Genomic DNA, 24817 nt, shown 5'->3' with positions numbered 1-24817 from the left:
GCTGATGTTGCATAAATAAAAATAATATTCTTTATTTTTCACTCCCACACTTGGTGCTTCTACTCATACAGGCAATATGAGTAATGGAAGAAAGTTATCACCAGCTAAGGGATGTTTAATAGCTCATGTATTTAATATTTGGAGTGTTATTTTTATTACAGTAGATGGTACAGGTGTAATCCAGATCAAGATAGGCAGAGTACAAACACAAACTCACAAAAGAAGGCAAGAATGGTAAGATACCGGTAAGATACATTATCTGAATTACGAAAGATCTCTCTCAGACCTGACTGAACAAGAGGTTTGTATTAGTGGCAGGGTTGTACCCAGATCTCTGCACTCCTACTGTAGCTGTTACCAAGAGTAACTTTCCTTTGGGAGCATAGGAGTCACCAAACTATTGAGCCTCGATTGGTGCATCTTGCTGTGACTCAGCCAAGTGGTCAAGAGCTGAATGGCTCTGAGGAAGGACATTTTCTTTCATGCCTAGAAATGATCCCCTAAAGCACAGGTGTGGCAATCTGTGTGCTGGTTTGGGCAAGCCGCCTGCTGTTGCTGCCCTTCCTCTGCCTTTTCACTGGCTCAGCAAGGGATTTCATCCTGCACAGACTTTGCTTCCTTAGCTTGCACACCGCTCAGAGTGCATACAGCAAAACAGGGACTTAAACACTGCAAAGCTGAATTAGACCACTGCTCAGTCCAGCATGGCCAAGGGCTTGCTGCTTAAGGTAGCTGAGAACAAAAACTGCAAAGTAGTCTGTAGTAGAGCCTACAATGGGGTAACCTGCTCCCAGGGGAAGTTTCTTACAGAGCCACAGTAAGGAGTGCAGTGTCATCTTATTATGGGAATAAATGCAGGCAAGTGTAATGGCCTGAAGCAAGAGTGATCTATTTTTTTGATCCCTAATGCACAGCTTTCACTCTGAAGAACATGTAAAGCAATAGGCTGTAATAGCCTGCTCTGAGCCTCCAGAGAGAAAGGAAAAGTCATTGTCAGGATTTATCTTTGGGAAGCAAAGAGCTCATAACCAGCCCGGAGGGAGGAAAGACAATAACACAAAGCCTATTAGTTACCTGATAATAAAAAAAGTTGCATTTGCAAATGTGCCAAATAAGAGCCTGCTTCTTACTAACAATATTATTCACAGGGGATTATGTGAAGTTTGTCCTCATTAAGGTCAGGGAATGGCCTATTTTTGCATGTCTGAAGGCACAGAAGCTCTTCTGGAGCTCCCTGGCAAGCTGAGGAAGGGAAATACAACATGCAGAGGGCTGAGTTCAGCTCACAGCCACCTATACGTACAATAAGGAGAGAGAGCTGGAGGCTGCATATTTGAATTGTGCCATGTCTCAGCTTGTTTTTGCATGTCATCTCTATGGCCCCTCTCTATGCTGCAGCTGCCAGCTATGCCAGAGAGCTCTAGGGGTACATGATACCACTTGCTTTCCTGCTGTGGTGCTTCCTTCAGCTTCCGGGAGAGTAACTAATGTTCACTCTCCTATTCTGTACAGCGTGGCATCAGTCCTCTTGTGCTAGCTCTGGCTTTGGATCCCCCCCTTTCAGTGGCTGGCGTCATTTTACTTTCTACATAAGCCGTAGCACTTCTCTTTACATAATTTTTTTAAATAGGAGGTGGCAATGTAAATCATCCTTTAAACTTCTTTTTTGTTTAAGATATATTTTAATTTTATGTTGATGGCAAACTACAATAGTAGGGGGCAAAGCAAGGTAAGCATTCCCAAATACAGGGGAGGCAAACATTCACAGAAATTGAGATTATAATATGAAGAAAATCTATTATATGCCATGAGCTATGCAAATGTAAGTACAAGGCATAGTGCTTCATACCACAAAGATTAAGAGGCACAGAATGTAACTAAAAATAAAGATGAAGGAGTTCTCTCTATAGGCCTGATCCATCCCTACTCAGTAAATGCCATAAACTGTTTTTTAATATGAAGTTATGGTTAAGCCATTCTCACTTGAGACTTAAGCATGTCCTTAAGATGCTTTGCTGAAAAGGGACAGAGTCTGGCAGATCCTTAGAAAGTGCTTGGTGAATGTGGAGCCAAAAGTTTATGTTTTAAATTGAGGCCTAATTCTGCAGCTTCTACTTAAATGAATTATGCTGTTGGGCTTTTTGGAGTTTGTCATATTAAAAAAAGTCCACAGAAGTAGACCCATTATATAAGAATTCAGTAATCAATTCACTTTGATTTTATTACTGTCACGGTAACAGGTCAATTGCAGGTAACTGTTCTTTATGCATCAGATAAAGCTGTTAAGTCAGATTCCATCTGCTTTTATTTTTTTCCTCCTTCTTAAAATAGGCTTTTTTTTTCAGTGGGGAAAATGGTACTTTTATCATTGCCACCAACAGAAAATAGTTCTGGCTTAATATGATTCTTCTTTTATTTCCTTTTGTGTTAATAGGGGAGGCTGGAGAAAAGGGTGAAAAAGGTGCTCCAGGTCGTCCGGGCAGAGTTGGGCCTCCAGGAGAAAAAGGTAGCTGTTAAAGAAGATGATTTGAAAGTAATTCCTGACCAAATGGTACCCCCCCCTTTTTTTTTTTTTTTTGTGTGTGTGTGTGTGTGTGTGTGTGAGGTGATGATAATGGGAATCCTCTATCCTTTTGCTGGAAGAGTATGTTGTCCTTGGCCATTTCTATGTACCTTATACACACGTTTGTAGACTAACTATTGCTTTCTGGTCAAAAAGGTTCATTTTGGAAAAGCTTAAGGCTATTCTTGGTTTTTAAAATCTTCTCTGTAAAAAAAGATATCATAATGCCTTCTGCAAATGAGACCTTCATACTAGATCATAAGAAATAAATCACAGGGCTCAGTTTCCTTTTTCCTTTTGTTTGTAAGAGCAAAGACTCACAGTATCTTAATTAAAATCACTGAGGGAGGTCATTAGGCCATAACAGGCAAAGATGGTCGTGAGTGACTCCACATTTCTTGGATTGCAGTTCAGTAACAATTATGGAAAGATGGTGGTAAAGCCATTTCACTGCAGTTCAAAGAGAACTTGCAGCTCTTCAGAGGAATGGTGCTTAATAGTGTTCAGTTGTCAGAGCTGAGAGAAACACAGCATTTCTGTCTTGCAGGAAATTCTGTCTTTTCACATTGGTTTTTCTTCTGAAACACAGGGGAAAGTTGACCTTCATAAGTTTTTCAGCAGATGCACAATCTGAAAAATTCAGATTTGGAGTAGTCAAAACATTTATTTCAGTATTGAAATGAAACATTTGACATTCCTTGCATCAGAATGTTTGACTTAGTTTTTACTAAACTGAATTTAAAAACTTCATTTCAAAGCAATCGCAGTGGTAATTTACACTTCCTTATGATGATGCATGATCCGTCACACTCTTCTTTTGGGCAGCTTTGGGCATCTGACATCCGCAGTTTGCCCTGGGACCAAGATCCATGACTCTTGCTCATCCCCTATGATGCATTCAGAACCTTATAATTTTCCATGAGGTCTGCCTGTTCAGTCAGAGGAAGAGCAGTGTATTTTCCTTATGGAGATGATGCCTTCAAGGGAAACTGTCATTAAAAAATATTGCAAACTGAAATTTTAACTCCTGTAAGGTAAGGCAGCGTGATGAGAAGTTGTAATACCGTAGAATAATTTAGGCTAAAAGATCATACAGAGGTCATCTAGTTTGAGCCTCCTGCTCGAAGCAGGGCTGACTTTAAATTTAGATCAGGGTGCTCAGGGTCTTGGCCAGCAGACTTCTGAGAATCTCCAAGGATGGAGATTCCACAATCTCTTTGGTCAGCCTATTCACCATTATCATTGTGAAGGACTTTTTCCTTATGGCCAATTGAAATTTCCCTTGCTGTAATTTGTGATCATTGCCTCTTGTCCTTTCAATGTGCATCTCTGAGAGGGGAACGCTGCCTCTTCTCCACAAGCCTCCTTTAGGTAATGGAAGACTGCAGTTAGGTCCCCCCCTTACCCTTCTCCAGGCTGAATAAAACCATTTTCCTCACCTGGACTCTCTCCAGTTTGTTTCTCTCTCTTGTATGAGGGCCCCAAAATCTCTGGATCCTTATCTGCAAAGGGGTTTTCCAGCCAGCTATTGGCCAGCCTATATCAATGCATCCCAGGTGCAGGACTTCGCAGTTGTCTTTGCCAAACTTCATGATTCTCCCATCAGCACACTCCTCCAGCTTGCTGAGATCCCTCTGACTGCCAGCCCTGCCTTCCAGCACATCAACCGCTCCTCACAGCATGGTGTTGCCTGCAAACTCAGGGAGAACACCTTACACTCCTTCCTGCATATCACTGGTGAAGATGTTAAATAGTATTAGTCCCTAAGGTTTGGTCCCTGAGGAATGGCACTCACAATCAGCTGCCAATTAGACATTGAACTGTTGACCTTTGAACCCAATGGTCCAACTAGTTTTTCATCCTATTCGTGGGCCCCACATACATTTTCCCAATTTGGCTATGAGGATACTATGTGAGAGCATGTCTAAGGCCTTGCTAAACTCATGGTAAATGACATCCGCTGTTCTCCCCTCATGCACAGAGCCAGACATTTTATCACAGAAAGCAATCAGGTTGGTCAGGCGCTTGGAAAATCTGTGTTGGCTGTTCCCTTGTCTTGCACTTCTTGTGTCTGGAATAGCTTTCGTGTGAACTTGCTCTATAATTTTGCTGAGGACTGAGGTGAGACTGACTGGCTAGTAGGGCTTTCTTTGAAAGGGGGTATAACATTTGCCTTTTCCTGTTATCAGAGACCTCGCCTGCTCACCACAGCCTTTCAAAAATGATGAAGAGCAACAGCATTAGCTGGCTCCCTCAGCACCCCTGGATGCATTCTGGCCAGTGCATGGACTTGTGTACATCTGGCTTAAGTAGTCCTTAACTCAGTCCTCCTCTGCCTTGGGTAGCACCTTCACCCCGGTCTTTGCTACTGGGCATGAAGATCTGGGAGACCTGAGAGCAGACCTTGCCAGTAAAGACCAAAGCAGAGAAAGCATTGAGTACTTCAGCCTTTTCTATGTCCTTTGTCATGAGGTTGCCTTTTTCCCTGAGCAGAGTGCTCATGTTATCCTTGCTCTCCTTTTTGTTGCTGACTTATCTGTAAAGCCTTTCATGTTGCCCTTCATACCTATCCAAGTTCAAATCCATCTAAACATTGGTGTTCCTCATTTCATCCCGGCATGCCTGGGGAGTACTTCTATATTCCCCTTGGAAAGCCTGTCCCTGCCTCCACCTCCTGTACACTTCCTTTTTGCATTTGGTCTCAGTCAGCAGTTTCCTGTTCAGCCAAGCTGACCTTCTGCCATATCTGCTCACTTTCCCTGCACATTGCGATGGACAGTTCTTGTGCTTTAAGGAAGTTGTTCCTTAAAACTGAGAAGCTCTTCCTGGGCTCCTTTGCACAGCAGCCCCCAATAGGATCCTACCTACCACTTCCCTGAACAAGCCAAAGTTCAATCTCCAGAAATCCAGGGCTTTTATTCTCCTACTTGACTTCCACACTTCCCTCAGGAGCCTGAATTTTGTCATCTCATGGTCCCTGCAGCCAAGGCTGCTGTTGACTATCATATCCACAACCGGGGGGAATGTGATTCCCTCTCTCCCCGCAAATACTCCTTATCTGTGAATAGCAGATCCAGGAGACCACCACTCTTGGTTAGCCATCCAGTACCTGCATTCAGGTAAGTGTCCCTGACTCATAAGAAATACTTGATTAGCTCTAATAATTATGATAAATTTCTGGTTTTCCATATTTCCACAAGTCCAAAATTCTGGTGGGCCTGAATGAAGAAGCTTTGAAGTGAAAATTCATTGCAGTAAAAAGTACTTAAAAGAGAAAAGAGATGAAAGAAGATTGAATTTTAATGCATACTATATTGGTATTTTACCAGGCAATGCTTTCAGGCTAAACACAGACAAAATCTCCTACAGTTTCTGTAGCAACATATTTCTTCTGCTTTCCTTTGTACAACCAGATTTGACTTGACATGTGTATGTTCTTGGAATATTTAGTAAACAGCTTTATTTTGGCAAAGTAAGAAAAGTCTACAAGCAAGCTCCTGTTTGAAATGAATTCTAATTGATTCATATTTTCATTAATATTGTATGTTTTTTTAAATATTGGGCTTCATCAACTGCTCTCCACAAATGCTTATTTGCAGAAAAATAAATTGTTATTTTAAAAATCATTTGGACTATATTATGCAAGATTTCATCATGGCAATATATATCATGCATTTTCTGAGAATCACAGTGTCGACTGGATAAGCAAATGGACTTCACAAATGTGACTTCTGTCCTGTGAAAAGGACAGAGAAAACCATCCGGCCTTGATCCAGAAAAACCTTTAAGTCTTCGGTTAACCTCTGTAGGCAGTAGGAAGTCCCCAGACCTGAAGTTAAGGTTGTGCATATTTATGCAACTTTTCTTGACCCTCAGACTGAATTAGAGTGAGAGTCACCAAACTGTGTATTCTCTTCTAGCAATCCAAGGGTTTTCCTATTTGTTATCCAGAAGCTGGAACTTTGAGACAAAAATGAAATATCACTCAATTCTTAGGAAAAGTCGTGACAGCAGGTAGTACTGGAGTATCCACTGCACTGACATCTTTTTCATAGTGGGTCATTCGGCCTATTTGTGGAGGGTTAGGAACTGATCATCCTTTGGAGGTTGTTAATTGGTCCACCATGATGCTCTCGGAAATAACCACTCTACAGTCTCTTCCTCAACAGATTATCTAATATCTATGCATGACTGGTTACTGTTTTTTCTTTTTTGGTCAGTTTTTCATCTCTTGATGGGACTACACTACTSATGTCCTTTAAAATCCTGACAGAGTTCTTTGAAATCTAAATTATCATAAGACTTAGACCCATGATCCAGGTACTTAACACGTAGCTCAGTGAAAAATGAAAGATAGATAAAATTGCTGCCTCACCTTGCATTTGCCCCATTCTAAGAGCACACGTGGATGCTTACTGCAGCTCAGCTTTTGGGCAGTAGGCTGTTGAACTGCAGTCACTATGTTAACATATGTTTTCACTCTTGTAGTTTTTAAGTATATTTTTACTGAAGTCTGATAATTACTTACTGTCCTGTTGGGAAGGGGCTAATATTTGGCTCTTTCTACTGGTAGAAACTGCCAGTGTTGGTTGTATTTTGCTGCTATTTGAGTAAATGATGGTTTACACAAGGAAGAAAGTGTAGTTCTTCTACAACATTAGCAGTTTTTTCTACTTCTGATGTCACTTTATGTTATCAGAATCACAAAAATCATCTTTTTTCTTTCCTCTTTCTTTTGTTTTGCTTCTTGGGCAAGTTCGGTTTAAGACAATGTGCTTAGTATCTTTGAACTCCTTAGGAATGTCATAATCAGTGAATAAATAACATACATAAGAAATGGTTTTCTCATGGTATATTTGACCTGAAAGAAACATCTCAAGGTGAGAAAGAGCTGAAAATGTTTTTAGCATATCCCTTCCTCATGATATTTTCAGATTTTGGTAGTTTAGAACCTAATAAACATTCAGACTTTCATACTTACCTGAAATAAATCTGGTTCTGAACATCCTAATGTTTCAGGGTGACCTCAGACATCCTGATGTCTTTGGGCACTGATTAAGGTTAAATTCCACTTACTTTCGTCATTGATTTAATTAATTGTATAGGTCAATTATGATGCATAGCATGTCAGCAGAATATAAAACTATGTGTTGGCTTTATGTAAAGCATAGAGCACTGGATCAATTAAAATGGTTGATATGGATGAATGACACCTGTACTGCAGTGCAGGTTTTGGGGTGGGAGGTATAGCAGGCCTAGCTGTCCCCATTTGTACTGGTTGCTGTACAGTCCCATGCTGGGAGTGATCTCAGTTTTTTGACTGAGTCATGATCTTATCTGTGAGGCTGAATCTTCCATGAATACAAACTCCTCACACATATTTCAGTAACAATATAATATTGTGAATATTCCCAGAGTAACATGGATTCTGGTTATGGCAATCAAAATAGAGAGTGAACAATGTTGGAATGCATTATCAAAGGAACAGCACTTAAAAAAAGTGTTTAAGACATATTGATTTACTTTTAGCCTTAAACATTCGAAAATACATTATTTTAATGCTTTAATTTCAGCCTTTGCACATCATTCTCCTTTTTTAGTAGTATGTTAAACAGTGTCACGGAACTCAATTGTCTGTACCATGACACTGTTAGCACAATCTCTGGCACGGTTTTGGCTTGTGCCAGCTAACACTTTCCCATGCAACTCTTGGGCACATTTTGGGAGCTAATACAATGAGCAGCTTGCAAGGGACTATCCTGGTTTGAAGACTAAGACGATAGTGTAACATTCTTGGGCACCTACTTYCCAGTGCCAGGGAACAGTCCCAGGCATTTTAGTTTACTAGTATAGACATAGCCTCTAAGTATGAGAAAAGTCTCATTAATATACCTGGTTTGGAGCCAGAGTGTTCATCCATTTGTATAATCAAATTCTAAAGAGAGATAATAATACCTCAATTTATATTTTAGTATTACTGATTGCTCATTAATATGTAATCAATCAATCCTTTACATTTCTGAGGCAACTTTTACGTGAATTTATTGCTCACTAAGGAGTGCTGCAGGCAGGATTCCATGTAAAAGTCCTGACATTGGTAGTCGTGGATTCACAGAGTGGATATCTGATTCAAAACTATCTTCATTTCCACTTGAATACAATAGGATCTTGAAAAGACATGCACAAAACTGAGTGGGCAAGAAGATGGCAGGTGGCTTTGGTGTAAATAAATGTGGGGCATGGGGACTTTAGGGATACTTAATTTAATCTATACCAACATGATGCCAAAAATCAGAACTGGTACTCACAACTCAGGAACTACTTTGAAATCATTAGCTGCAGCCAAAAAGCCAACACAACACTGACATTTAGTAGAAAAGGTATCAAGAACAAGAGAGAAAGCTGATTGTTGCAGCTGATTTTGCTGCTCTGTAAAAACCTGGCATGTGTACATCTCCAGGAATGAGTGTGGTTCTGGCTTCTGTGTCTCAAGAAGGGCAAAGAAAGTTAGGGAGAGGCACCAGAAACATGGAGAAGATGGAGCAGCTGCCTCATAAGGAGGGGCTAAACAGCCTGGGACTCTTCCTGTTGGACAGAAGAGGCTGAGGAGGACACAGTCGAGGTTTACAGAATCACAAAAGCAGTCAGTCAGGTGTCCTGGTGTTCACCAGACGCCGCAGGAGAACTAGGAGGCACTCACTGAAAACTGACAGGAGATTGATTTTAATAGAGATATGGAAGCAGAAACTATCACTAGGGTCAAAAACTGATTAGACACCACGAACATAATCAGATATTAAAGGGGATGTGCAGGAATGCGCCCCTCACTAGGATCCCTAATCCAATGATGGTGCCTTGCTGGGAAAATGCACCAATATGGGCTGTAGACAGTGCCTAGGGTTGCGTGCTCTCCCTAATAGTAGCTCCTGCTGTCACTGTGGGAATCAGGGTACTGGGTTAGAGGGACCACTGGTCTGAACAAGCTGGGTAGTGTGTTCTTAACATAATCCTGGAAAGATATATATTTTATAAGTGCAGTTATTTGTGTATGTGTGCATTTGAATGTAAAAACCCCAGGTAGGAATGGACCATACTATTGCCACTTATTCTGTTTTGAATGTACTTTAAAATCCTTTAAACTTTTCCTCTACCTTACTAGATCTGATTTTTTCTTAATGTCTTTAGCTTCCCCTACAAATTTTCTAGCCTTTCTGATTTCTAGTCAGTACGGATTCATAATCATTTCTTCTTTTCTATTTGTTATACAAAGCTTTTAAAATTTCACTTTGTCATTAAGATACCTGTCTAACATGAGTGGGATGAATCACTGCTGAGAGGTGTTTATTTCTGCATTGCCTACCAAGGGAGCTTAAATAAATAGCTTAGACTAAACACCTAACTTTCAGGTGGCTAGTGCTGGGTGAAATGAATCTATCCCAACTACATAAAATACCACCTGGAATTATCCACTGTTTGTTCATAAAAGATGTAATTGGGTTGTAATCACTGTTCCCTAGACAATCACCAACCTTCAGTGGTGTGCATAATTCAGATTTATTTAGTGTAAAGTAGTACCATAGTCTGCTGGTTTATTCATAATTTTTCGACTTCCAGTTGTCAATAGTTCTAAAAGATATATACTCTCTCTATATATATATACTCAAGTTTCTTGAGTATAAAGTACTACCATACCATAACATCATTATATCCTTTTAAAATACTGTTTATTCTCAGGTTTATTCTCAGGTTAAATATTTCCATTGGGAAAGCTGATTACTGCAAGACTAAGGAGATATATTGGGGAACGATGCTCTAAGCTTGGACTGTATCTTACATTCTTTTTCTAAATATCCTCTGTTGATTGCTGTGGCAATGCTGATGGCATTGGACTTGACAGACTTTCGGTCTTGTTTGGTGCACCTCTACTTATGTTGTTAGGTAGGTCTCTGTGATGTCCACTATGTCAAATTCCACCTCATAAATAGGAACTTTCATTTGATTTTTCTTAAATCTCATAAGTTTTGGATGTAAACAACAGTTCTCTTCTTCTCCTTGACACACTCAGTTCAATCTGTCAGTTACATGGTGAATTTGAGTTTCTGCTGGATTTGTCTTTTTGGCCCTTCTCCTCTTCTTACCTTCTTGTCTGTTCCAATTAATCCGGTCTGAAAAGATGGGTCATGCTGTATGAATAACCCCATTTACAGTATTCCACACAGCCAAAGCCCTCATCTTTCCACTGGTTATGCAGTCCGCCATTCATATCTGGTATTTTCTTTCTTCTTTTGTTTGTGAGCCTGAAAGGACCACCAAAAAGGTCACTTAGATTTTTAGTTCCTTCCAAAATCCTTTAAGTCTTCTATAATTGGTTCCAACGTATATCATCTTCATCTGAGAGATGACAGATGACTAGCTTCATATTCTCCATTCACTTTCAGTTAAATTTCCTACACTTGGTCTATTGGGACTTAATTTCTTTCACTGTCCTCATTTCTTTTCAACTGTCGCTTCCTGATTTCATTATGACTTTTTAGACTGCATTTTTGGCAAGCATAGGGCCACTAAAAAGAGCTTCACAAAAGGTATTCAACCTTTTGAAAATCCTCAAGGCAGATGAGTCTCTCTTGAAATCCTGTGATTTTTTCTGCAGAACAAGCAGAATAAGCAAGCCCCTGGAGCAGAAGCAGGGATTAGTCACTGTCGGAGAAAACCAAATCCAAACAGTTCTTTAAATGAGCGCAGGAGACATATATTAAAGTCTTCATTGCTTGAGATCTCACACTTTTACTTCTGAGCAGATCACATAGCTTTTACTGGCTATTACTGAAAAGTAGTCCTCTTCTGGCCAGTGTTTACATGAAAGAAAGTGAAGTCCCATTTATATATTATATTTCATTTATTCGCTATATATGTGTCTGTTTAATTTCAGATATAGCTGCCTGAAAAGAGTTAGTATGGAACAGCAAACAAATATCTGATATAATCTGCTATTGTAATCCAAATCCAACAGCATCCAAAGTGAGAAAGGTCACTTTCAGAACAACTCAATAAAGTCATTGCAAGCTAATATTTTTGGAGACTTTCAGGAAAATACATCCTTAATATGCTATCTATATTGGATGAATATCTGATAGCAGCATCAGTACTTTTATAACTTGCACAGCCCCATGGATTGAGTCTCTAAAGCAAACCAGGAATCTATTCTGTAAGTGAAGCTATATTCCAGAAAAAAACTTCTTCAGCTGATTGAATGGATTCTTTCTGTTCTTCCAGTAGGGATATACAGAATAAGAGAAAAATATTTTTGATTGCTGGTAAAATTTCTTAATTGAGTGCATGTCCAGTAGTGACTAAATCTGATTCTTGCTGGAAACAAAGGAAATTCTTTGAACATTGGACTTGCCAGTAATGAGTTAGACCAACAAACCATACACATTTGCCTTCTGGCCGTTCAGAGGAAATGATCTTTTCTTGACCATGCCATCAACTGATAGTTGTGTGAAACTTCTTGGAGTAACACAGAGGACATGTCCGCTTAGCCTGGTAATAATCAGTTTATGTCCTGAAATATGCCATTAATTACACTTATAAGTTAAGGATAATAATTAAATCAGTCAAAAAATTATCCATCTTTTAAAAATATATACAGGAAGTATGCGAATCCCACAGTGAATCCCACGTCCTGCTTTAGTTGTCACAGATCCATAACTGGGCCTGAGCTATGACAATTTACACAGGTTTAAATGTTTGATCCCTATAGTAGATTTTCCGCTGAACTTGCCTCATAAATTTCTTATATAGCTGAACAGTGTGTAACAGACATGTCTTTGAGCAACGAAATAATCTTGGGTGAGACAATCATTGAATAAACTGCACCAATATTTCTCAGAGCAGTCTCAGTCTTGGGTTTCTGCAGGATGGGAGTCTCAGGAGGCACTAGGCTTTGATTTACTCAGGTGCTGCACCCAGGAAAGAGTATGGCCAACATATATGGAGCTRTGATATTATTTCCTGAAACTCCTCAGGGCCATAGTTAGCCACACAATTAGGCAAACTCTGCCACGCTGCATAGTGAGTGTAATGAAATGTAAGGTCTCCTTCCATAGGTCTCAGAAAGTCTACTTAAAACAAAGCAGGTAATCCTTTCTAAAGCAATGCCAGAACCAAATATCATTTATAGATAATTTTCTGTATAAAGAGTTAGTTGGACCTGAGAGAAGCTTGGACTATGTAGAGCTTATTGACTATAAATGGCCTGGTTTAAGCCAAAAGTCTGAGTAATGTGTAAGCCTGCTGTACTCACCTATTAAATGGCCAGTGCTTATTTATTTCTGTCAACTGCTGATCCCCTAAACTTGTACGCGAGCATTGCAGATACAAGGTAGGATGAGACTTTGCTATTAGAGGCTAAAGTGCTACTCACGGCATTCACAGCAGTAAGATAATTTTTTTTCATAATGTTTGAGAAACACCATCCAGAAGAGCTGCATGACATAACAGGCATGTTTTACCTGTGTTTTTTATTTGAGCTCTGGAGGAGCTCAGATCAATAGCTTCAAAACTTGGACTGTGGCAAACATTTTATTAGTAACAATGAACACCATGCTTCAGCCTGGTTTGCGAAGAGGGTGATGACAAAGAACCTGCCTGCTCCAGTGCAAATTCTGTTTGCCCTGAAGCCATTGCAATATTCACTTTACCTGGCACAGGAAAGTACGGTTGATAGAAAAGGGGTCAAAGTCAGACAGAGTAAGCAAATCCAAGTGTCTTGCATTAGATTTCTGGGAATACATCATGGACAAAGACTGATAGGTGTCAGTGCCTGTCTCATGTAGATTTGTTGACAATTTCTATTCACCATGGGAGCTGGATAGTTATCTTTTATTTGTAAAAACAGGATTGAGGAATATGATTTTCAAGGGGCTCCTTTGCTACAACTGCACTTTGAAGTATTTCACAGAATTGTCTTTAAAATTAGTACCATTCAACATTCCTGTTTTGACTCAGACTTTGTGTGTGTTTGTATGAACATGTGAGTTTGCATACATATAAGTTTTTAATTCATTTTCATTTCTCATTAGTGTAATCTTCTAATGTTTAGAGTGTAAGACTGCTTCCACTGTGTTTACATTGTATAAATAAGCCACAATACCCAAATTCAGACTTCAGTTACAGTGGAGCTACTTTATTAGGTGAAACTGTCAATTGTTCTTGGATTCTTTAGGTCTTTCCAACTCCGTAACAGATTTAGTCCATCAATCTACATGTTCTAATGGAATCTCTCCTCATTTTCAACATAATTCTGGCATCACTGGCTGACAGTACTTTGCAAAACCTTTTCCAGTGGCTCTCAGCCAAGATCTGTTTTCATTTACACCTGCATGCCTCATTAAAATCAATTGCTTTGCAAAGATTAAATCAGTACATAGGTTGTTACACATCAGACCTTGACAAGGAATGAGCTGGACCCCTGGAGTTCAACAAATATTGGGGATATAGCATGCTTTTGCTCATTGTAAAAACTGAACTTGCAAAGGTGCTGGAATCTGAATGAATCAGAAGACTACCTTCTTACCTTTTGTCTTTTTGTTATGTATAGGAGAAATGGGGGACAAAGGACAGAAAGGCAGCGTGGGACGACATGGAAAAATTGGTCCCATTGGTTCAAAAGGTATGCTTAGTTCAATCCTTTCTCCATTTGTGTCTCAGATGAAAAATCTGTGATTATTTATCTTCAAGAAAAGTCTAGTGGCCTGAAAAAATGGTTAAATAGTCTCAGAGGTTATCACAATAGCGAGTTTCTCACATTGCAGTCAAGCAGATGATTAGGCTCTCTCAGTGAGTTCCCTTTTGCTCTGACAGCAAGAGCTGAGAATCTTGATTTGGGGCTAAATGAAGAACTTTGTGCACTAGCATGCGAGTGCAGACAGGATAGGAGGGTGCACTGTATTTTGATATAGTTTTAAGAGCCGTAAGACTTGAATTCTAAACTTGCCTTCCCCACAGGCTTCCTACATGACTTTAGTTAAATCATTTGGGCCAGTATTTACTTAAGCATCTGGATTATGAAATCAGATTTAGGCTGCAAAATAGTATATCCAGCCCTTTTCTCTCTACATCATCTGAAGTTATTAGTTCTATGAAGTTCACAAATATAAAAAACGGAATGAACCTAGATGAGTCTGATGCATATTCTTTGTATTTGAGTTTCATAGCTTGGGCTTGCCTGGATTGTGGACCAACTAAGACAGAAAAACCTTTTTTTTCACTTAGGCCTATTTCTACTTTCCACTTTGAATGTTACTAGAGACGAACTAAATAGATACTACAATAACTGTTAACCAAAAAAGCTGCCTTAAAGTTCTATTCCTTTTCATGTTTTTAGGTGAAAAAGGGGATAATGGTGATATAGGACCACCGGGTCCTAATGGTGACCCAGGTAAGCCTTGGCAAGTTTGTCTATGTGAAGAATTTTAAAAGGTTCATGCATCACCAAAAATACATATGTCTTTTAAAACACTGAGGGAAATCATGACAATTCAATATTTGTGTAGCTATTCCTGATTTATTTGCTGTACAGTCTTCAAATTACTTAAGAAAAAATATTGAAGCTGCAGAAGTTGCTGGACCTGTAATATATTTTTCAAAACAATGTCTCAGAGCTCCTCAGAGGTCTGATCACTTTGGAAGCGTAGTAAGAGCCGAAATACAACCATTTGTATCATTCATCATGGAACAAAAAGACATCTCTGCATATCCCACTCTGGCTTCCAGCCAACACAAAGGAGCGGGTGAGGGAAGGCCCTGCCCCTCTGCGGATTATCCTCGTAGGAGCAGGATTTAGATCCTCCAGAGGAAAAGGTGGAAGTCTGGCCTAAGTTTAAGCTGTAAATAAAGGCTTTTATTTTGCCTTTCATGAAAGAGCCCTGCAAGCCAGTAGACCTGGGCAATAGGCTTCAAGCTTAATACTTACAAAAGTGACAGGCTGATGGCAAAAGCCCAGTTTGTTCCTTCCTGGTAGGTTAGGAAGACATATTTTCACCTGGAGAAGAAAATGACCTTAATTCAGGTTTCAAAGAATATTGTGATTTTTTTCCTTTGATGCTTATTCAGGGAAAGAGATGGGGACTGGGCATCTAACTCTTTGTGCCTTTATAAACTCTCAGACCTGGTGCACTAAAAGTCCCCCCAAAGAGTTTTATCATGAGTCAAATGCAGATTTGAATAATTACATGCAGAACTGGAAACTGTAATTGATCCTAGTTTTGAAACTTGGGCTCCTAGAAGTAACAATTATCCTTTTAGTATTCTCATTCAGATTATCTTTTTCAAACCAATATCAATTTGAGATAATACATAGTTTTCTATTGTCTTCTTTTATCAGGAGAACTACAGTAAATTCAACATTCTGAAAAGAGCAGAACTACATTTTGCAGCTAATTATGTGCATTATATGATTGGAACATTTGCCTTTTTGATCTGCTGTGTTAGATTACTTGTGAGGAACAGATGAACAATATGCTTTGTAGATTTTTGCTGCACAAAAAAGGCTCTTTGGAGAAGACTAAAGAGAAGAATTTTTTCCTAAATGCAAAATTTTGAGAAATGTTTTTAGTTAAAAAAATCTTTTTTTTTTTTTTTTGCAGGGGATATCTCTCCATGTTTGATTTAACATGAATCATGCAGGGCTGAAGCTTAATGAAAAGTGAAATGAGCTGTTCTGGTTAGGTCCAAACACCTGTGAGAATCATATGATGGTACAGGGCAGCAGAGGCCACAGGTTCTCACCCATTGTTTGGATGGAAGGTGTCTCTTTCAGGGCAGCCAGGCCAGGCCTTTTCATAAAGCTATTTAGATAATTATTGGAATTACATACCTTATTGATTCTGGTGTATTTGTATCATTTTGCAGGCATCCCCTGTGAGTGTAGCCAGCTAAGGAAGGCTATTGGTGAAATGGATATCCAAGTGACCCAGCTGATGACGGAATTAAAATTCATAAAAAATGGTAGGTTAATTTTTCATAAATATTCTCCTTTCTTGTTGTCCATTTGACTGGTGAGATTGCTCGTAGAGAGTATCACCATTTCACGTCTAATTTGTGAAGCTATTTTGGGGTGTACAGTAAGTTGGTTTATAGAAATGCGAGTGCTCACTTTTCAGCACTGCCCTCCCCCGCAGCTGTTGCTGGTGTGCGTGAGACAGATAATAAGATATACCTGCTGGTGAAGGAGGAGAAGAGATACTTGGAAGCCCAGCTCTACTGCCACGGAAGAGGAGGAATGCTGAGCATGCCCAAGGATGAGAACGCCAACAGCCTCATCGCCTCCTACATCAATCAAGCAGGGCTCACCCGAGTTTTCATAGGCATTAACGACCTAGAGAAAGAGGGAAATTTTGTCTACTCTGACCGATCCCCCATGCAGACCTTCAACAAATGGCGCAGCGGGGAGCCCAATAACGCCTATGACGAGGAGGACTGCGTGGAGATGGTGGCGTCTGGAGGCTGGAATGATGTGGCATGTCATATTACAATGTATTTTGTTTGTGAATTTGACAAAGAAAATGTGTAAGCTTGTCTGCTTTTTCTTTATTTTAAGAAAAGTTTTTTTAAGCAGATTGTATAAGTTACCCCATGTTTATAGAGTACGAGTGATATTTTACAAGTATGTGACGTCAGTGTTGTACAGCTGTAAATACAGTTTAGGTATTTCAAATATCAATATTTACCCTTCAGAAGGGAAGAGCAATGATAAGTAAGGCATGGCTTGTTTTTCTTTAGGAAAATATATGTATTTAGATAAAAATGAGGCTTGGGGCTAAATTCTGCCCTCATGACAGTTAACAGATTTGATTGCATGACTGTGAGGAAAGGCAGAATTTGGTCTTTAGTTGTTAGAATGATATTTCTGAAGAAGTAGATTCTTGATATTCTTTTATCTTAGCGAAATTTGTAGTTATAAATGTTAATTGCTTGTAGTGCTACAGGGATAATTCAGTCAGGAGGCAAATATTTTGTATACTCCAGTTAATTAGTACAAATATTACTGTAAGTTTTTTGGATGTGAAGGTATTACAACTTTTTTTTGAAACATAGCCAAAGCAAACGACTAATGAGGAGTATTGCCAATTTTGTAACGTTTCCTTATTAAACTGTTCATAGATAATATCACAAGGAGGCCCTTCAGTGAACTAAATGAGTTTTAGGGCTGGGGGAGGACTAAGTTATTGTATTTCAGTACTGAAAGAGGGATCCACACCAAATGGATGTTTTGGGGTTTGCTAAAGGTAAAAGTAAGGTTTTGTCTTCTGCATTCTTTAGTTGAGAATGATTCAGTACATGAACTATTTAAGGCCCCAGATAATTCCTTAAAGTAAACGTTTCACATTTGCATAAGATGATCTTAGTGCGAAAAACAAAGAAACAAATACCAATCCTCCACAGTTTAAGTTTCTTCATAAATAGACCACGAATGTCACAAAATTGGTTTAGCCAATTGTTCTTTTTGGCAGAAAAACAGCTTCCACCTTTAGTCAGATTTCAGTGCTGACCCCCTAAAAAGCAGCAACAGTTTTCAAATATCATTCCAGTTCATGTATATAGCAGCAATAAGTCATTCTGCACAAATTATTTATGTACCCAATTTACAATTGCATGTAATTGAAAATGTGATATATGTTTAAAAATACCCATAATTTCACAAAGGAAATGATGGATTACTTTGGAGCTTTCTAAGAGCCGGTTGCAGGTCATTTTATCCTGATGTTAGGCATAGAAAGATGACCTCAAAATCCCTGACTGACTGTGGTTTTCAGGAATACTCTGCACAGTGTTTTAAGATGATCTTTACTGAGGAACAATGCTTTGTATAAAATAGCAATCAAATATGTGTATGATCAGTATAGAAGGTATATCTACAATATCCAGAGTGGATCTGGCATGTGCTTCCAGATGTTTCCCTTTAGCAAGGCAAGACCAACTTCTATCTACTCTATAGTGTCATGGTATATGAATAATCAATGATCATACAATTTTGTTCATATCCACAGAGCCTGACAATATTTGACATGACACTATTATTATATACTTAAGAATGCAAACTGTTTTGCTTGATATATTTACTCTGTGAATTTGAACCCAGTATGTATATGTTTACTCTTAATTTTGAAGATCAGTAGCACATTCCTATAAATTTGAATATCAGCCCAGCACTAGAGCAACCACTGTAAGAAATGGATGGTCCATAGATTGCCTTACCTTTTTTCTTATAAGGGTGGGTATGATTTCTGTATGTAAGGCTTTCTTCAAATTGTATATTGATATCTATTAAATAATGTGGATATGGTTCTATGCTAATATTCAAAGACTCTTTTGAGAATTTGAGGGGGCTGACTGTTCCCGTGGAGCAATTCATATATCATGGTTGTTTCCTGCCTGCCTACCTGCTATGGAAATCCTCAGAAACCCTTTTAATCTCCAATATACTTTTGTCAAATTATTGTAGGTATATTAAAATTGTCCAAACTTGAGTTCCAGATGTCTGGAGCTCCCTCAGTATGTATGTGCCTAAGTTGTTAACTGTTTATTTTTCACCCAGTTTTTGGAAGTCTCTGATATGATAGGTTGATTTCCCCAGAAACATGAAAAGAGACCTTTTCAGATTCCTTTTAAGGAGGTGGGAAGCTTTTTTAGATACCAAATGCTCCTATTTTAGCTGTATGGAAGTCACACCACATTTATAAAGATTGCCTTGATGTGTACAGCTTTTAAGCAGTCTGAATTTCTATTAAAATTTATGATGAAAAATAAAGGCAATGGAAAAAACACTTCCTTCCCCCAGCTTTTATGTTCTCCAGGATATATTTTTGCAGCTCTGGAAATATGAGATAGAAAAGAAGTTAGCTGTATTGTCAGAGCCCTTTATGTACTTGGTTGCCATGGTCCTTATTTCACCATTTGGGTAGGGGGAACAAGGCCTGCGGGTAATGTCTGTAGCTGTGCTGCAAGGAGCAAAGACTGCTCATCTGATACCAACCTCTGCGAGGGACTGGGCAAGAAATGTCAGAGGGATCGGAAGCAAATGAACCCTTGACCATTTCTTTCACCCTCCAGTTGCTGACCAACATAGGCAGACCCTTGCTGGAGGCAGAAATCAATATTATATGCAGGCTGGGCAAAGCCTGCTGAAGTGCGTGGTAAGATTTCCATTGCTTTCCAGTGGAATTTGGTTCTGCTGCTATCTTGCAAGTTGGAGCAAATGAGTCTTGGTTGCTTATTTTAATAAATGTTGGGAGCAAAGAGCTACCATTTTAGGAGAAAATCAAGTAGTAAGTTAGTTTTATTTTATTTGAGGTATTTTCCATGTGCATCGAAACCTGTATTGTTATGTCATTATTCATTTTGTGTGCCTCTGTGGAAGACTTTCGAACATTTCTGTCTGGTAAGTTCGTACTGACAGGTTTCCCAGACTAATGTTATATGTTTTACTTTTTGTGTATATATGGATGATTTTTCCCAATACATATTTACCCGTAATCCTTATTTATTTTATTCTTAATTAATGGGCATGTTGGTGCATTTTAAGAAGGCAAGCATAACAGGTTTTTATACAGTCGCCTGTTCAGGCTCTTGACTGACTTCTTCACATAAAATACATATTTCAGTCAACATGCTATAATCTGCATGTTTAGGCGCTAAGGCTGTTGCGTTATTTTACCGATGCGAGGGCCCAACGCACAGGCGCAGGCAGGAGCTGAGCCGGCTGAGCCCGAGGGGAGCTCCCTCGTTGGGAGGAGCCCGGCCATGTCCCTGCGGGGTGGCTGGGGGGCCACCGCCTGCRTCCGCCCAGTTGCCATCTCACGCCCTGACGTGGACCCCACTGCATTGCATCCCCGTGGCTGTGTGTCGCCCTTGGCTCCTGGCTCGCCACCCCTTGCTGCTCTCGATGGCTGACATGGTTATCCCTGAAAATACATTTTCAAGGCAGGTTGGAGGTCAGCAGCAGAACTTCACCCTGGCTGTGAGTTTTGAGCTGTCTTAAGTCACAAAACAGGACTGTAAAAATTAGTCTATATATGTTGGATATAGAACACTGTTATTGATACATCTATCAATATAGAGCAAGTTATTGATACATACTCCAAGAAAATGGAGTGCTTCTTTTTACATAAGCTCAGGAAATACTAGTTCAAATATGCATTAAAAAAAGCAGCTGGTTGGATTTTTTGGTTACAGTTTTTCATGAAAAATGAAACAAGATGATAAGATGAATTAAAACAATTTTGTAGTTTCAAAAGTGGTGAAGGTTCACAATGGGCAAAGAATTCTGAAGTGGACATTTTCCAAGGTGTTTCCTTTGGGAATGTTTCAGAATTTCATTTCTGAGTTCTGAAACTTCATTTTGACCTATAAAGGGTTTTGATTTTTGTATTATTCTTAGTGTATCTCACACCATGTAAGTAATAGCATTCAATATAATGCTTGAAATTTTTACTTTATGTTTTTTTTTTCCAATTGAAACAAGTTATCTTTCTGAGAGTTCTCTTGTTTGCAAGAATGAAAGAATTTGGCACTTGAATCAGTTTCTCCTTTTGGGACTGCTATGACACTATAAACAGGAGATACTTGGAATACAAAGGAATAAAAATGCAAATATTCTGAATACAAAGCAATAATAATGTTGATATTTTAATCAACATTAAGTAGAAATTCTCACTGATTACAAAAATGACTCATTTAACAATTATGCCATATAACTATCAGTTTATGCACTATTAAATATCCAATTATTAAATAATAGAAAACTAATATGAGTATTTTAAATATGAAAATCTTAAAAATATATTTTTATCCTGAATTGGATAAAATTGGATCTTTGACATAAAGATGTCAAAGTAGCAAAATTTCCGGAAAAATAGAAATACCAGGTTTCCGCCAGATCTAAATCCAGCTCTAGTTTTGACGGGAAGTTCGGTGCCTTGTAGTACTGGTGGCTGAATTAAATCCTATGCTACGGGAATTAGCCAACAACCCAACCTTAGATTATACATAAATCTATCCCTTAACACTTTTTGGACAATCTCCTCTTAAGCCTTTATTTTCAAGCATCCTGCTGTTCACTTAGCTGTGCATATATGTGCATGAATTTGTGCAAAAAGTCAATGTCTCTTAACTGGGGTTCTGGTTTTCAATTTTTGGCTTACCTTGTGGTGCCCATAAATCCATGCCACACAACCTGTCTGCCACAGGTTATGAACCAAGAGATTTTTTTCTGCTCAGGGAGATGGAAACGCACGTGTGTCTCTGAAACCACCTGAGGTGAAAGGTGTTGCACAGGACTGGAGCAAGCCTCCTGCCCATTCCTGAGGAGCATTTCCCTGGTTGGGGAGAGGCAACCCAGCTGACCAGCAGGAGAACTGATCTTATCAGTGCGGGTAAAGAGAAACCAGATTCTTAAGATTTACTTAGGGGGGGAAAAAATGTGTAGCATCGGATTTTGACTATTTACAGAAGAGCTGAGAGAAAGAACAGTTTGTTTTTAATTTTGCTGTGTTCGGAGAGAACAAGCTACGTGAATTGGGAGAGAAAGGGTTTGTGGAGGGAATGATAGTTGTGTGCTCAAGGTGTTTTTCTGGATGCATGTCTCCTTCTAGACGGGAGCTTTTCAATTGGATGAGGAAGGAAGGCAACCTTCTCAAGAGGGAGAGCGTGAAATGGAAAGGGTGGAAGAAGCAAAAAGCAGATGGGCAGAACTAACAGCGAGCGGGATGACCCTGAGGTGGAGTGCAAATGTTACCTCGAGCCATTCGTGGGCTTCTTCAGAGGGAAACAAAATTATCCTGCCCTTTGTGATGAAATGTCTCACTGCAGCTCTGGATGGGCGTCTACAAAAAGAGAGGGAGGAGACCAATTTAGCATCGTGTCTGTGTCTAAATAAAGCCCAGTTTGGGTACATGGCCAAATAATAGCATCCACTATTCATTAATAGGGGGATATAATTAAACGTTTCTATTCAAAGGCTAGCTATGTAGCATTGATGCCTTTCTGTATGTTCTTTACATATGAAAATGTGAATACTGCCAAGAATTCAGAAAGGGAAGGCCTGGCGTGCAGCTGAGCAATACGTGTGTTACCATACTATCATCTAGTGGTGGTATGAGGCAACTAGATATGAAACGATGGAACTGAGCTTCTGCTTGTATCGGAGTTACCACGATATTCAGTGCAGCTACTGATGTACTGAATAACTGATTTCCCAACTCTGATGTCTTCAGTCAGCTTGCTTCTCTACTTTGTGAAAAGATCATTTTGTTTTATGACAAAGAGTTGTGCACTGATTTTAAGTCTGATACCAATACACAAATGGGAATTTTGATGAAGAAGTGAGAAGCATGCTCAAATGAGTTCAATTATCATGCCTTGGAGTTAAGAAAAAGAAAACAAGCCAAGCTGTGCTCTGCAGGCCAGCATCTAAATTGCAGGTGCAGATCTTCACCTGGCATCAATCAACTTCAGTGACACTAAATCAATTTATACCTGCTGAGGATTTGGCACAGTATATAAATTCTAGATTTATGCTTATTTCAGAGAGAAAGCAAGAGAGAATTATTTTCATGTGTGTAGTTTATTCTGACCACTGTGATTCAAAGTCTGATTTGATGTAATGGATATATGTCTCATGCAAATTTCTGGGCTATAATCAGCTGTGACACAAATATTGAACTTGAATAGGTTGAAGTAGATGTTTGTGGTAATGTGATACTTCACCCTTAAAACTACACAAGGAGTATAATGCACAGGGTAAAGAAGCAGTAAAAGCATTCAACATAAAGAATAATTTTATATTATTCTCTGAAAACGAAGCTTTTGTTTTTTGCCACACTGAACACTGATTCACAGGAGTAGACGGGTGCCATCTAGTGAAGAAAAGGTTTTTTACGTATCACAAGAGCCACAAATCCAGCTTTGTTCTTGCTTCATTTTTTAATACAGTTGGAATGGTAAGGACAGAGAACCGTTTTGGAAGAGGGAAACGGAGCAATACATTCACTTCACTGTGTTTGTAGTACACCCTGAGATGAAAGAAGATATGAAAATGCAAAATACTAACCTTCTTATTACAAAGTACCTTGCCTATTTATGTATCAGCTTGTTTGATTTTATTTAATCCCATTCACTGCTGCTCCACCAGCATCCCTTCTCTTCTCTAAATAAAAAAATATAATGTAGTAACTTGTGCCTTATTTAGATGAAGTCTCTTCTAAATATCCACAACTGAATAAGCAGAAAAGTTTGTTATTGACCTTGATGTAGGCAATTCCTTTAGCGTGTTGATTTTGTGATTATGTCTTACCTTTCAGAAACAGGAAAAAAAATCCTGGATCTCTCAGCCTTGCATTGCAAAAGCATAAATGCATATGTTGCATATGCAACATGTATGCATATGCATAGAAATGCTGCTATGTTGACTTTGTGACTAACCCTTAGTGATAACATCTCTTTTCTACTTACTCTTTGGGACAGAGGTGCCTACAATATCCTCGGTTTTCTTCTTAAAGCGTCTCTTCCTTTTCCATCTATTCAGACCCACAAGGGAATTGTATTCTAAATTTTTATTATATGTTCCATATTGTATCATCTTGGATATTGATTTGCTTGTACAGTTGTTTTTAATCATAAGCTATTTAAAATGGATTCTTTGAAAAAAAGTTTTACGGCATTAACTAAGATGAATCCCCTTTAAGTTCGGACAGTTTTTGCTTTAGAGTAAACAGAAGATCAGCAAATCAAACTCATGAGACAAATCTGCCTCATGATTTTAAATTAACCCGAAACGGCTGAGTTGCTAATATATGAGAAGTTAGTGTTGTCTGTCAGTGATCTTGTAGATCGAATGAAGCAGAGCCTGAGTTTGCTTGCACCAGGCTGTATTGTGGCATATCTGCTACTAGCTGATACTGGGGCACCTGCTCTGGTGCTTTGTTGACTTCATATTTGGCCAGTCTTACCAGGGCCTGGACCTCTGTTTCTGGTGTCACCTGCAGAACGTTATCTGCTAGTAGTATCCGCATCAGTTTAGTGGCCACTGTTTCTGTCATCAGCATTAGCCTGCTTTTTTTGAAGAACAAGGCTTATGTGATCATGCACTGTATATCCGGCTAACAACTTTTGAACCTGTTAGCCAGTTTCAACCAAATGTGCCAGAAGGTCTCAGAGATATGAAGTCTCTAAGCATGTGTAAAGAGGTAAGTGGGT

The 24817-nt window shown here is 39.1% G+C and overlaps 1 protein-coding gene across 4 annotated transcripts in view; it reads left to right on the top strand.

Annotated features, from left to right (window-relative positions):
- COLEC11 (collectin subfamily member 11) overlaps positions 1–19791 on the top strand; it is a 47463-nt gene extending 27672 nt beyond the window's left edge. For 2 of the 4 annotated variants that reach the window (XM_026082602.1, XM_026082601.1), the window contains 5 exons: positions 2435–2506; positions 14163–14234; positions 14949–15002; positions 16475–16570; positions 16726–19791. In XM_026082602.1, the coding sequence (XP_025938387.1) occupies positions 2435–2506; positions 14163–14234; positions 14949–15002; positions 16475–16570; positions 16726–17135 (704 nt within the window). In that variant the 3' untranslated portion in view covers positions 17136–19791. The remainder of the gene's footprint in view (positions 1–2434; positions 2507–14162; positions 14235–14948; positions 15003–16474; positions 16571–16725) is intronic. The other 2 variants (XM_026082603.1, XM_026082604.1) reach the window with 2 other exon arrangements.
- Positions 19792–24817: the final 5026 nt, after the last annotated feature.

The sequence above is a fragment of the Apteryx rowi genome, unplaced genomic scaffold (genome assembly GCF_003343035.1).
Source record: "Apteryx rowi isolate R43461 unplaced genomic scaffold, aptRow1 scaffold_585, whole genome shotgun sequence".
Taxonomy (NCBI): Eukaryota; Metazoa; Chordata; class Aves; order Apterygiformes; family Apterygidae; genus Apteryx; species Apteryx rowi.
The sequence above is the reverse complement of the archived record's forward strand: the minus strand, read 5'-3'. Positions and strand labels throughout refer to the sequence as shown.